The sequence below is a fragment of the Oncorhynchus nerka genome, linkage group LG9b (genome assembly GCF_034236695.1).
Source record: "Oncorhynchus nerka isolate Pitt River linkage group LG9b, Oner_Uvic_2.0, whole genome shotgun sequence".
Classification (NCBI taxonomy): domain Eukaryota; kingdom Metazoa; phylum Chordata; class Actinopteri; order Salmoniformes; family Salmonidae; genus Oncorhynchus; species Oncorhynchus nerka.
Genome location: NC_088424.1, coordinates 27,046,223 through 27,060,124, shown reverse-complemented (window position 1 = coordinate 27,060,124; position 13,902 = coordinate 27,046,223). Strand labels below are relative to the sequence as shown.

The 13,902-nt window shown below is 41.1% G+C and overlaps 1 protein-coding gene across 1 annotated transcript in view; it reads left to right on the top strand.

Annotated features, from left to right (window-relative positions):
• The window catches only part of LOC115114526 (receptor-interacting serine/threonine-protein kinase 1-like), a 42,047-nt gene extending 33,041 nt beyond the window's left edge, over window positions 1–9,006 (top strand). Inside the window, exons 11-12 of the mRNA XM_029642832.2 lie at window positions 266–561; window positions 7,580–9,006. Coding sequence (XP_029498692.1) covers window positions 266–561 — 296 coding nt within the window. The 3' untranslated portion in view covers window positions 7,580–9,006. The remainder of the gene's footprint in view (window positions 1–265; window positions 562–7,579) is intronic.
• The last annotated feature ends 4,896 nt before the right edge of the window (window positions 9,007–13,902 follow it).

The window sequence follows — 13,902 nt, the reverse complement described above, 5'->3', positions numbered from 1 at the left end:
TGTTTCCATGTGTTTGATACCATACCAGCCATTTCAATGAGCCTGCCCTCCTATATCTCTTCCCAACAGCCTCCTCTGTTGGGGTTATAGTTGGGTTGGATAGTTCAACTAAGACCATGGGGCATTTATAACTGGTATTATTTAACAGTAAATTGCTATGTATCATTAATTGACATTAAATGATCAAAAACCCTTATATCACAGACAAGGGTCTTTAACTTCCATTTTACACAATATGTTCTGTTGTGTCCTGTCCCGTGTTCAGAGGACCAGGCAGTGACTGAAGAGCACCTTGATCTCCTGAGAGAAAACATCGGGAAGGAATGGAAGCGCTGTGCCCGTCGTCTGGGCCTGAGCGAGGTGGAGGTGGACACCATCGACCAGGACTACCATCGTGACGGATTGCCTGAGAAGGTTCACCAGATGCTGGAGCGCTGGAGGATGAAGGAGGGCTATGTGGGCTGCACAGTGGGCCAGCTCTGCAGAGCACTGGAGAACTGTGTCAAAGTAGACCTGGTAAAGAAGCTTCTTCATGCCTGCAGGACCAATACTTTTCCATAGGTACAGTAGACTATCTATTCCAGTATCCCCTACCCCTAACCCAGAGAGACTTTCTACTCCAGCACCCACCCATGAGTGTACGGGTTATATGGAACCAAACCGGCTGCACACGTGTGCCATCATGCATACATTTATTTTGTCCCCCCACATCAAATGTGATTACGACACGCAGGTTAAAATATCAAAAACTCTGAACCAATTACATTAATTTGGGGACAGGTCGAAAAGCTTTAAACATTTATGGCAATTTAGCTAGCTAGCTTACACTTGCTGTTGCTAGCTAATTTGTCCTGGGATATAAACATTGAGTTGTTAATTTATCTGAAATCCACAAGGTCCTCTACTTCGACAATTAATCTACAAATAAAAACGGTCAACCGAATCATTTCTAGTCATCTCTCCTGTCATGCCCTGACCTTAGAGATCCTTTTATGTCTCTATTTTGGTTGGGGTGGGCATTCTATGTTTTGTGTTTCTATGATTTTATATTTATATGTTTTGGCCGGGTATGGTTCTCAATCAGGGACAGCTGTCTATCGTTGTCTCTGATTGGGAACCATACTTTAGGTACCCTTTTTCCCACCTTCGTTTGTGGGAAGTTGTCTTTGTTTGTTGGCACTATTGCCTTTAGCTTCACGGTTTGTATGGTTTATTGTTGGCGTCATTCTTAAATAAAGTAAAATGTACGCTCACCACGCTGCACCTTTGTCCTCATCCTTCAACAGCCGTGACATCTCCTCCTTCTAGGCCTTTTCTTGTCTTGACTTTATATTGCGATTGGCAAGTTTCATAAATTAGGTGCATTACAGCCACTGACCTCGTTTGTCTTTCAGTAACCCACGTAGGTATAACCAAATGAGGAGATGGCACGTGGGTACCTGCTTCTATAAACCATTGAGGAGATGGGAGAGGCAGGACTTGCAGCGCAATCTGCGTCACAAATAGGACTGACTTCTATTTTAGCCCTTGGCAACGCAGACGCTCATTGGCGCGCACAAGCAGTGTGGGTGCAATAATTGAATAATATAGATTTCTAAAATGTATTTTATAACGCTTGCATTCGCAACGAGAGCGGTGTAGTCAGCCTATTATTATTTGACCATGCTGGTCATTTATGAACATTTGAACATCTTGGCCATGTTCTGTTATAATCTCCACCCGGCACAGCCAGAAGAGGACTCGCCACCCCTCAGCCTGGCTCCTCTCTAGGTTTCTTCCTAGGTTTTGGCCTTTCTAGGGAGTTTTTCCTAGCCACCATGCTTTTACACCTGCATTGCTTGCTGTTTGGGGTTTTAGGCTGGGTTTCTGTACAACACTTTGAGATATCAGCTGATGTAAGAAGTAGAGGTCGACCGATTATTATTTTCCAACGCCGATACCGATTATTGGAGGACCAAAATAAATATTTATTTATTTGTAACCAAAATAAATATTTATTTATTTGTAATAATGACAATTACAACACTACTGAATGAACACTTAACTTAATATAATACATCAATAAAATCAAGTTAGCCTGAAATAATTAAACATGTTCAATTTGGTTTAAATAATGCAAAAACAAAGTGTTGGAGAAGAAAGTAAAAGTGCAATATGTGCCATGTAAGAAAGCTAACGTTTAAGCTCCTTGCTCAGAACATGAGAATATATGAAAGCTGGTGGTTCCTTTTAACACGAGTCTTCAATATTCCCAGGTAAGAAGTTTTAGGTTGTAGTTATTATAGGACTATTTATCTCTATACCATTTGTATTTCATTAACCTTTGACTATTGGGTGTTCTTATAGACACTTTAGTATTGCCAGTGTAACAGTATAGCTTCCGTCCCTCCCCTCGCTCCTACCTGGGCTCGAACCAGGAACACCACGACAACAGCCACCCTCGAAGCAGAGCAAGGGGAATAACTACTCCAAGTCTCAGAGCGAGTGACGTTTGAAACGCTATTAGCGAGCACCCCGCTAACTAGCTAGCCATTTCACATCGGTTACACCAGCCTAATCTCGGGAGTTGGTAGGCTTGAAGTCATAAACAGCTGCTGGCAAACGCACGAAAGTGCTGTTTGAATGAATGCTTACGAGCCTGCTGCTGCCTACCATCGCTCAGTCAGACTGCTCTATCAAATCATAGACTTAGTTATAACATGATAACACACAGAAATACGAGCCTTAGATCATTAATATGGTTGATTCCGGAAACCATCGTCTCGAAAACAAGACGTTTATTCTTTCAGTGAAATATGGAACCGTTCCTTATTTTATCTAACGGGTGGCATCCATAAGTCAAAATATTCCTGTTACATTGCACAACCTTCAATGTTATGTCATAATTACGTAAAATTCTGGCAAATTAGTCGGCCCAAACTGTTGCATATACACCGACTCTGCGTGCAATGAACGCAAGAGAAGTGACACAATTTCACCTGGTTAATATTGCCTGCTAACCTGGATTTCTTTTAGCTAAATATGCAGGTTTAAAAACATATACTTCTGTGTATTGATTTTAAGAAAGGCATTGATGGTTAGGTACACATTGGAGCAACGATACGCACCGCATCGATTATATGCAATGCAGGACACGCTAGATAAACTAGTAATATCATCAACCATGTGTAGTTAACTAGTGATTATGATTGATTGATTGTTTTTTATAAGATAAGTTTAATGCTAGGTAGCAACTTACCTTGGCTTACTGCATTCGCGTAACAGGCAGGCTCCTCGTGAGGCAGGTGGTTAGAGCGTTGGACTAGTTAACTGTAAGGTTGCAAGATTGAATCCCCCGAGCTGACAAGGTACAAATCTGTCGTTCTGCCCCTGAACGAGGCAGTTAACCCACTGTTCCTAGGCCGTCATTGAAAATAAGAATGTGTTCTTAACTGACTTTCCTAGTTAAATAAAGATGTAAAAAAAAAAAAAAGCCAAATCAGTGTCCAAAAATACCGATTTCCGTTTTGTTATGAAAACTTGAAATCGACCCTAATTAATCGGCCATTCCGATTAATCGGTCGACCTCTAGTAAGAAGGGCTATATAAATACATTTGATTTGTAATTCTCAGCCCGAACCCGACAGGACCAGACCTCAAATTCTGTGAATTGATTTGGGCCGGGTGGGTTCCCGTGCTGTATTAAGAGAAAATGTACTTTGCGTGTCTGTGCATCTTTTAGCTCTTTCTCAGCACCAGCAGAGCCTGGATTCCAATATTGGCTGCGCCAGAGAAATTTGTGGCCATGATGAAACTTTTTTTCTGATGATTGAAATTTTTCTAACTTGCAATACAAATAAGCTGGAGTGTAGTCAGGAGAATGGTAATCCACAATACCACGACAGGCAGCACATCTCAGTATCAGGAGAAGCCCATATTCCAATGGCATCTTTTAATGCCTATACATTCTAACAAAATACACCCTTTGACTGCCCTGCTAATGTGCCTTGCAGGACCTTGTAAACTATCAAAAGTAGGCCAAATGTTTTCCTAATCAAACATGCATTCAAAACACGGGGCTTTTGAGTGATTATTCAAATGGATGTTTGGCAGAAAATCTAGTTATTTATTTATTGTTTAATTATTCAAGGCTCCCTTTGTTATTTCTTTTTTTTTAAATGCTTGATTGTATTTAAAGGCATGAATGACTTGTATGCTGTGGAATGACTTGAATGAATGATTGAAGTAGGCTGTTACGTTAAGACATAAAACAGGACACACTCTCACGGCTCAATGGTGGATAGATCATCTTATAAGGCTTAGGCTACTACGTGAGGCAAGAGCAAAATAATAGTCTACATTGATTAAACCCTGTTAAACTCTGAGTGGTGGTTTTGGGCCCTTACCGGGCCTGGTGAAAATAAATAATCAGAAAATAGAAAGTGACAGGCATTTTTTGGGGGGGGAAATCGAACTCAAATCTTACTGCTGGCAATGTCATAACAATCTTCTCCCCACCGCCCCCCTTAAAAGGCCATAAATCATGGTCAAGTCACCAAAAATACAAACATTTAGTTTGCATCGAAAGGGTACACCCTGATGGTCATTGTAAAGCAATGCCTTTCCTTCTCCATCCACATGACCTTCTATACATCCTCCACGCGCACCGTTTAGCTAGCTCATTGTTTACAATAGGAACAGTGAATGGGACAAGAAGTTTGAAGGTTCTTCACCTGTCTGGTTCTTATAGATATATATTTTTAAAAACTAACTTCAAAGCCTGATTGCTAAGGTAATTTTAAGATGTCAGGCTTGAAAATCCATTCAGCCATTTTGGCACAGCGACTCACTACCCAAACCAGACACAACTGGTTTTAAGTGGCAAAGAGACATATGATCTACTGCACGAACTGAGAATCAGACAGAGGATACAGTGGGGCAAAAAAGTATTTAGTCAGCCAACAATTATGTAAGTTCTCCCACTTAAAAAGATGAGAGGCCTGTAATTTAGATGCACTACTGTTCCACTGGATGTCATAAGGTGAATGCACCAATTTGTAAGTCGCTCTGGATAAGAGCGTCTGCTAAATGACTTAAATGTAAATGTAATGTAAATGTAATTTATCATAGGTACACTTCAACTATGAAAGACAAAATGAGAAAAAAATCCAGAAAATCACATTGTAGGATTTTTAATGAATTTATTTGCAAATTATGGTGGAAAATAAGTATTTGGTCAATAACGTTTATCTCAATACTTTGTTATATACCCTTTGGTGGCAATGACAGAGGTCAAACGTTTTCTGTAAGTCATCACAAGGTTTTCACGCACTTTTGCTGGTATTTTGTCCCATTCCTCCATGCAGATCTCCTCTAGAGCAGTGATGTTTTGGGGCTGTTGCTGGGCAACACGGACTTTCAACTCCTTCCAAAGATTTTCTTTGGGGTTGAGATCTGGAGACTGGCTAGGCCACTCCAGGACCTTGAAATGCTTCTTACGAAGCCACTCCTTCGTTGCCCGGGCAGTGTGTTTGGGATCATTGTCATGCTGAAAGACCCAGCCACGTTTCATCTTCAATGCCCTTGCTGATGGAAAGAGGTTTTCACTCAAAATCTCACAATACATGGCCCCATTCATTCTTTCCTTTACATGGATCAGTCGTCCTGGTCCCTTTGCAGAAAAACAGCTCCAAAGCATGATGTTTCCTCCCCCATTATTCACAGTAGGTATGGTGTTCTTTGGGTGCAACTCAGCATTCTTTGTCCTCCAAACACGACGAGTTGAGTTTTTACCAAAAAGTTATATTTTGGTTTCATCTGACCATATGACATTCTCCCAATCTTCTTCTGGATCATCCAAATGCTCTCTAGCAAACTTCAGACGGGCCTGGACATGTACTGGCTTAAAATGGGGGACACGTCTGGCACTGCAAGATTTGAGTCCCTGGCGGCGTAGTGTGTTACTGATGGTAGGCTTTGTTACTTTGGTCCCAGCTCTCTGCAGGTCATTCACTAGGTCCCCCCGTGTGGTTCTGGGATTTTTGCTCACCATTCTTGTGATCATTTTGACCCCATGGGGTGAGATCTTGCGTGGAGCCCCAGATCGAGGGAGATTATCAGTGGTCTTGTATGTCTTCCATTTCCTAATAATTGCTCCCGCTGTTGATTTCTTCAAACCAAGCTGCTTACCTATTGCAGATTCAGTCTTCCCAGCCTGGTGCAGGTCTACCATTTTATTTCTGGTGTCCTTTGACAGCTCTTTGGTCTTGGCCATAGTGGAGTTTGGAATGTGACTGTTTTGAGGTTGTGGACAGGTGTCTTTTATACTGATAACACTTTCAAACAGGTGCCATTAATACAGGTAACGAGTGGAGGACAGAAGAGCCTCTTAAAGAAGAAGATGTGATTGTCTGGATTTTTTTCTCATTTTGTCTTTCATAGTTGAAGTGTACCTATGATGAAAATTACAGGCCTCTCTCATCTTTTTAAGTGGGAGAACTTGCACAATTGGTGGCTGACTAAATACTTTTTTGACCCATTGTATATGGTATGGCAAATTGCCTAAACACTGCGTTCCAATGGGAATTGGTCCATGTTTAGAGCACCACCATTAGGTAAAAGTTTGAACAACATTTTTCTTAACTTTTTAAAAATTCCTTTTGGAACAGTAATTGGTTGAATAAAAAACATCAGCTGGCACACACCCAGAGAAAATTATTTTATGTAGACAGCAAATAAACTATAAGCTATAACAATAGAGTTGCACACTATATATAAACTCCCAGTAATTTATTGGGTGATTTCTTTTTATAGCTTATCGAACAGTAATTGGTGACATATTTATCTCAGAACTAGACGTTCAAATCTCTTATTCCTCAAAATGTGGGACCCTCCGAAAAGAAAAAGTACATTAAAGTTTTTGGGGGTCTGCTGTATCTCAGGTTCTGTAGTAGTCACATTGTTTATGATACCTGTATCTGAATCCCAGTTCTTATCTTTCTAACAGTACTATATGTGTTTGTAGGTCTTATAATTTTGAAACCGAAATGTACTTTGAGGGTAGTATACAATAGTGTGTGTCGTTTAGAAAATGCTACTAGAGGGGGTCAGAGTTTAACATTCGATAGGCTGCACTTGATTTAGACTACATTATTGCATGCTAAATTTTTCTGATCAGTGAGAGATGACCAAACAAATAAATGAGCTACCACCTTCTCTTGCCCAGCCAGAGATCAATTGACCAAATATACAGACAGAGATTCAGTGATATAAAATCACATTGATTAATTATCAGTCACAGCCTTTTGGTAGGGAGTAGGACACTGTTCATACTGTAATTATTGGTATGTTACTTTTACCATAATTCTTTTTGAATACCCAGTTATTTTTGAGTTAGCATTAAACATTGTACTCTCCCCTTTATTTTAGATTTGGACAAATAAACATTATTTGGAAAAATATGAATGTCTAACATCTGTTTCATGCTACATAGCCATGTACAGCTTAAATAAATATATTCTGTGAATCCATAAAGACAGACAAATTTTGAGGCTTGATCGAAAAGATCCATATTTAATATTTGGTCCTTTATCCTGTGTAGGTACACAGGCAATGGTGGGCTGTGGAAGCAGAGTGCTTGTGGCGAATGATCTTCTTCCGTCTGCAGTGTACAAAGATTTGCTGATACTGCACGTCTCCTGGAAAGACATGGTTGTGGTGTTACCATTTGACACTTTTGTGGAAGGGACGTAGGGAAACACACCTTTGTTGGTATCAGTGTCAACCGATTGGGACCTACAGTAAGTGTTTAGAGACAGACTAGTGTATTGTTTAGGGACAATGAGGGACTTTAGGTGCTGCTTTTGAATGGAAAGATCAGTCAACATCTGGGGGGGCTGCAGAAGTTGCCTTAGAAGGGCAGTTTTTACACATTATGTATTGTTGTGTATGGGAGATTGGGGAGAAATTGCACCATTCAATCCTTCTCATATACAACTTTACATTTACTGTCTCTAAGCGCAACCCCCTTCCTCATCTCAAAAACCTATTTGTAATCCTCCCCCAGCCCAATTACTTTGACAGATCATTCTTGTCAATTTTTGTAGACGTGTCTTTGCATTGTGTTTTGAGAATCTGCAAAGAATGAAATGGTTGTGTCATTACTATTGTCTTGATTTAATACCTTTCAGTGTCCCTTGCTTGTTTTTGTCCCACAATCTTGTTGCACTCCATAAGTGCAAGGGGTGTCCCCTCCCTCATGCCGACGCTTTGGGGTATTTTTCAGCAGGGCCTGTGGAAGGACTCCAAGTAACCGGAGTTTTACAAAGAGAAAAAGGTAAGAAGAGAACAGGGGTAGTACACTAAATTGATCACTTGGACTGGAAGGTACTCTGTGGTCCTCAGGCTAACCACCTGTAACCCCATAACACAAACAATACTCAATTCATGTTTATGCCATGTTTACTATAAATTGAGCTATTTTAGCTGTCAGCTTGTAAATATTTTTGCCACCATCCTTCACCTTGGGGTTGGAATTACATTATGTACCACCTACAACAACAATAATACACAATTGAACCACCCCACCAGTTGTATTGATCTCTATTAGACTGGCGTGCTTACCATACCTAACATGGACATCGCAATATTGTCAACATGCTGTTAGCTAGTTAGCATCACTAAATTGGCAGGATTGCTAGCCAGCTGAGAACCAACCATAAACAATTTATACACATTCATCATTACTACCAACACACCGACAGTGAGTTAGTTATATCGGCAATTCTATTTGGCTACCAGATTGAGTTAGTCTTATTTGCTAACGTTTGCTATCTTACGTTAGCCAACATTAGTCAGAGTGCAAAACTGATAGAGACATACCCCAAGCGAATTACAGCTGTAATCGCAGCAAAAGGTGGTGCTACAAAGTATTAACTTAAGGGGGCTGAATAATTTTGCACGCCCAATTTTTCAGTTTTTGATTTGTTAAAAAAGTTTGAAATATCCAATAAATGTCGTTCCACTTCATGATTGTGTCCCACTTGTTGTTGATTCTTCACAAAAAATACAGTTTTATATCTTTATATTTGAAGCCTGAAATGTGACAAAAGGTCGCAAAGTTCAAGGGGGCCGAATACTTTCGCAAGGCACTGTATGTAGCTTGTTTTTGGTCACAGGTTCATAAATGGCTGAAGAATTGCAACATTTACCTAGAGCTTTTATAGCACTGCTGGGTGATTTTAAAAAGCCATAGTCAAATCAATAACATTAATACTCTTAGCAAAAAGGTTTATTTAATTTACAATCGGTAGAAACTATTAGAATAGAAAAGGTTCAGAACTTTTGTGAAACATTAAAGCACAGCTGAAAAATATATGGCATATAGAAATCAAAACTGGATGGTGTTCAGAGATGGATGCGAGGGGTTGAGTGGGGCTGAAGGGTGGGACTAAAAACATAACAAGATAAATAATGTAAAATATATTGTGTCCGTAAAATGTGTATAGTATGTATAACATGGAAATGGAAGCCTAAGTGTTGTTGTCCATCCGTTTACTCCAATTAGGGGAGGTGTGGTAGGGTTAGGGAAAAATAAAAGGAAAATATATTTAAATATTTGATATATACTGTATATTTACCAAAAATATATGGGGAACTGGAAATGATGCAGACAATTACTTTGATGGAAGCCACAATCTATTTGCAATATTAAAGCTGATCTACCAACAAATAACAAATAAAACACATTAAGGATGGTAAAGGAAGATATCGCATTACTTCTCAGCTGATGTCTAAAATCCGTTCAGCCTGCAAATCCCTCTGATAATCTTTGCTCACCATAAGCATTATAGCCGCAAACCAATGACAGCATCTGGTTAAATCTCTGGTAGGTAGAACGGTAAAAAATAAATCATTTTCACGCTTGTTTGTAATTAGCACAGCCAGACACACCACATGGGCATGATGAAACGTTAACGAAAAACAAACAAACAAAAAAATCACTAGAGAAGTTCTGATATTACTATGTTTTGGTTTGTTTGAAGTAAACGCCATGAACCAAGTTCGTGGACATGCCCCATCTACCTAATCGAGCGGTATCTGCATTCGCTGTGAGTGCTGAACTTTGTGGTTCACTATGAGCAGTTGAATACACAGGAAGTCACGGACTACAAAAAGAAAACCAGCCAAGTCACGGACACCGACGTCACACTTCCAGCCAAACTAAACACCTTCTTTGCCCGCTTTGAAGATAATACAGTGCCACCGTCGCGGCCCGCTAACAAGGACTGCCCCCCCCCCCCCCCTTCGATGGCTGACGTGAGTAAAACATTTAAACATGTTAACCCTCGCAAGGATGCTGGCCCAGACGGCATCCCTAGCCTCATCAGAGCATGCGCAAAGCAGCTGGCTGGTGTGTTTACGGACATATTCAACCGCTCCCTATCCCAGGCTGTTGTCCCCACATGCTTCAAGATGGCTAACATTGTTCCTGTACCCAAGAAGGCAAAGAACTGCACTAAATGACTACTGCCCCGTAGCACTCACTTGTCATCATGAAGTGCTTTGAGAGACTAATCAAGGATCATATCACCTCCCCCTTACCGGCCACTCTAGACCCACTTCTGTTTGCATACCGCCCCAACAGGTCCACAGACGATGCAATCGCCATTGCACTGCACTATCCCATCTGGACAAGAGGAATACCTATGTAAGACTGCTGTTCATTGACTACAGCTCAGCATTCAACACCATAGTGCCCTCCAAGCTCATCATCAAGCTGGAGGCCCTGGCTCAACCCTGCCCTGTGCAATTGGATTCTGGACTTCCTGACGGGCCGTCCCAGATGGTGAAGGTAGGACACCTCCACTTCACTGACCCTCAACACTGGGGCCCCATAAGGGTGCGTGCTCAACCCCCTCCTGTACTCCCTGTTTACCCATGACTGTGTGGCCATGCACGCCTCCAACTCAATCATCAAGTTTGCAGACGACACAACAGTAGTGGGCTTGATTACCAACAACTACGAGACAGCCTACAGGGAGGTGAGGGCACTCGGAGTGTGGTGTCAGGAAAACAACCTCTCACTCAACTTCAACAAAACAAAAGGAGATGATTGTGGACTTCAGGAAACAGCAGAGGGAGCACCCCCCTATCCACATCGAAGGGACAGCAGTGGAGAAGGTGGAAAGTTTGATGTTCCTCGGCGTACACATCACAGACAAACTGAAATGATCCACCCACACAGACAGTGTGGTGAAGAAGGCGCAACAGTGCCTCTTCAACCGCAGGAGGCTGAAGAAATTTGGCTTGTCACCCAAAACCCTGAAACTTTTACAGATGCACAATCGAGAGCATCCTGTCGGGCTGTATCACAGCCTGGTCCGGCAATTGCACAGCCCTCAACCGCAAGGCTCTCCAGAGGGTGGTGCGATGTGCACAATGCATCACCAGGGGCAAGTACCTGCCCTCCATGACACCTACACCACCCGATGTCACAGGAAGGACAAAAAGATCAAGGACATCAACCACCCGAGCAACTGCCAGTTCACACCGCTACTGTCCAGAAGGCGAGGTCAGTACTGGTGCATCAAAGCTGGGACCGAGAGACAGCTTCTATCGCAAGGCCATCAGACTGCTTAACAGCATTCACTAACTCAGAGAGGCTGCTGCCTACATTGAGACAATCACAAGTCACTTTATACAATGCCACTCTAAATAATGCCACTTTAATAATGTTTACATTTCTTACATTACTTATCACGTTTTACAGTATTTTATACCATCTATTGCACCTTACCAATGCCGCTCGGCCATCGCTCATCCATATACTTACATGTACATATTTTCATTCACCCCTTTTAGATTTGTGTGTATTAGGTAGTTGTTGGGGAATTGTTAGATATTACTGCACTGTCGGAACTAGAAGAACAAGCATTTCGCTACACTTGCATTAACATCTGCTAACCATGTGTATATGTGACAAATAACATTTGATTTGAAGTTGAAACCGGTCCTATCTGGCCAGCCGACCGACCCTATCTGGCTTGCCGACTGTTCTTATCTTGCTGGCCGATTGGTCCAATCTGGCTACTACATGAGGGAAGAGCAAAATCCACTTGTTAAACTATATCACAACCGGCCGTGATTGGGAGTAGGGCAGCGCACAATTGGCCCAGCCGGGTTTGGCCGGTGTAGGCAGTCATTGTAAATATGAATTTGTTCTTAACTGACTTGACTAGTTAAATAAAAGGTTCAATTAAAAATGGAAAACTACATAACATTCTAATAAAATGTTCGGATCAGCTAGTATGAGCCAGCTAGAATAAAGATGATCTTGAGCACCCACCTCAACTTAGATGACATTTTGCCAGGCTAATTATGACCAAATATCCAAAAGGAGATTCGGTGAAAAATCTATCAATGTCAGATTTTGGTTATCAAGAAGAGTCTGCATGCTTGTCTCAAAGCAGCACGATGGCTCCGGCCCAACCAAAACGGTTCTGAGGTAACCACACACGACTTTGCTGTAAATTAGTATATCGGTTGGAAATGACTTTGGGAGTTTTAGTAAGCAACAATTTGATACATGCCTTCAATTGCATTAGCCTACTTTATTCCAATGTTGTCATCATTCAGTTGACTATAACAAAAGTGAGTTTCTCGCTCTGCATTTTTTTCTTGGCACAATGGCTGTTTCCTCATCTCCTCACTCTGCTGCCACTCGCCTCTGACGCATTGTTCTCAACAAAAGTTTAAAACAAATATAATCTGTTTTATAGAAATCAGGCTTTTTTTACAGGTTCGGGCTCATTTATTTTATGTAATGTCGGACCGGGGCTCAGGCTGCATTCAACTCACCGGGCTTGGTTCGGACAGGACAAAATCAGTGGTTGAGAACTCTACTAAAAGGTGTACAATCTTAATTTGTGCCAGTTTGCTACAGCAAGAAAATAATCATTACGCAGCAAAAAAATGTGAATTATTGGAATAATGTCTCAGCACCAAAGGAGTGGAATTGTGTCATTATTCTGCCAGTATAACTGACCTTGGTCTAGGAGAGCTACATGGTTTGCAGTCAGTGCACATAGAAATAATATGAACTCATTCTAATTCTATGGGTGTGCAGCCATTTGTTCTAGCTCAGCACCAACGCACTCTGATTTAAACTAATCGCGCAATCATTCAAATTGGAGACGTTGATTATTTGGGTCAGCATTAGTACAAAATTACACCATGTAAAGTAGCTTTCTAAGAACTGAAAAGAGAAGTAGAGATCCTGTGTACAACAAGCCTGTGACCAATATAGACGTTGTTGCTGTCGCCCTGCTCTCTGCTAGAGGACAGTAGACTGCATATTCCCTGCCAGTTTCCTTTCATAATCATGACGCACTGGAGGACTCCAACCTTACACTCTTTATCCAGATACAGCTGCCAGTTAGGAATTGGCTTCTCCATCCATGGACGTTTTTTTCTCCCAGTGTACGGCTAATGAAATATGAATGCTTATGAATTGAGGCAATTGCCTATTCGACAGATTAAAGGTCCTACCAATGAGCCACTGTTATTAAATCCTCTGTCTCTAGGCTAGTTTAAATGAATCGTTGTAGTGTGTTTGTAATACAGATCAGCAGACATGCATTGCAGTGGCCTCATGGGTGGAATGTTATTCATATATTTCATAACTAATAAAACATTAACACTGAAATACCAGTGTTATGTCAAACAGTTTTGTTTTATTTGAGTCTGTGATAAAGTATATACAAGTGTAATATCGGGATGCAAATTCAAAATGGAATACATTTCAACTATATTTGACATGGTACAAGAAGTTATTTTTTGTAAGCCCATAACCATGTGTGTGAGGTGTATACTTTTGTTTCAAATTAGATTTGTTTAAGACTACCAAGAAAAGGGTCACAGTTT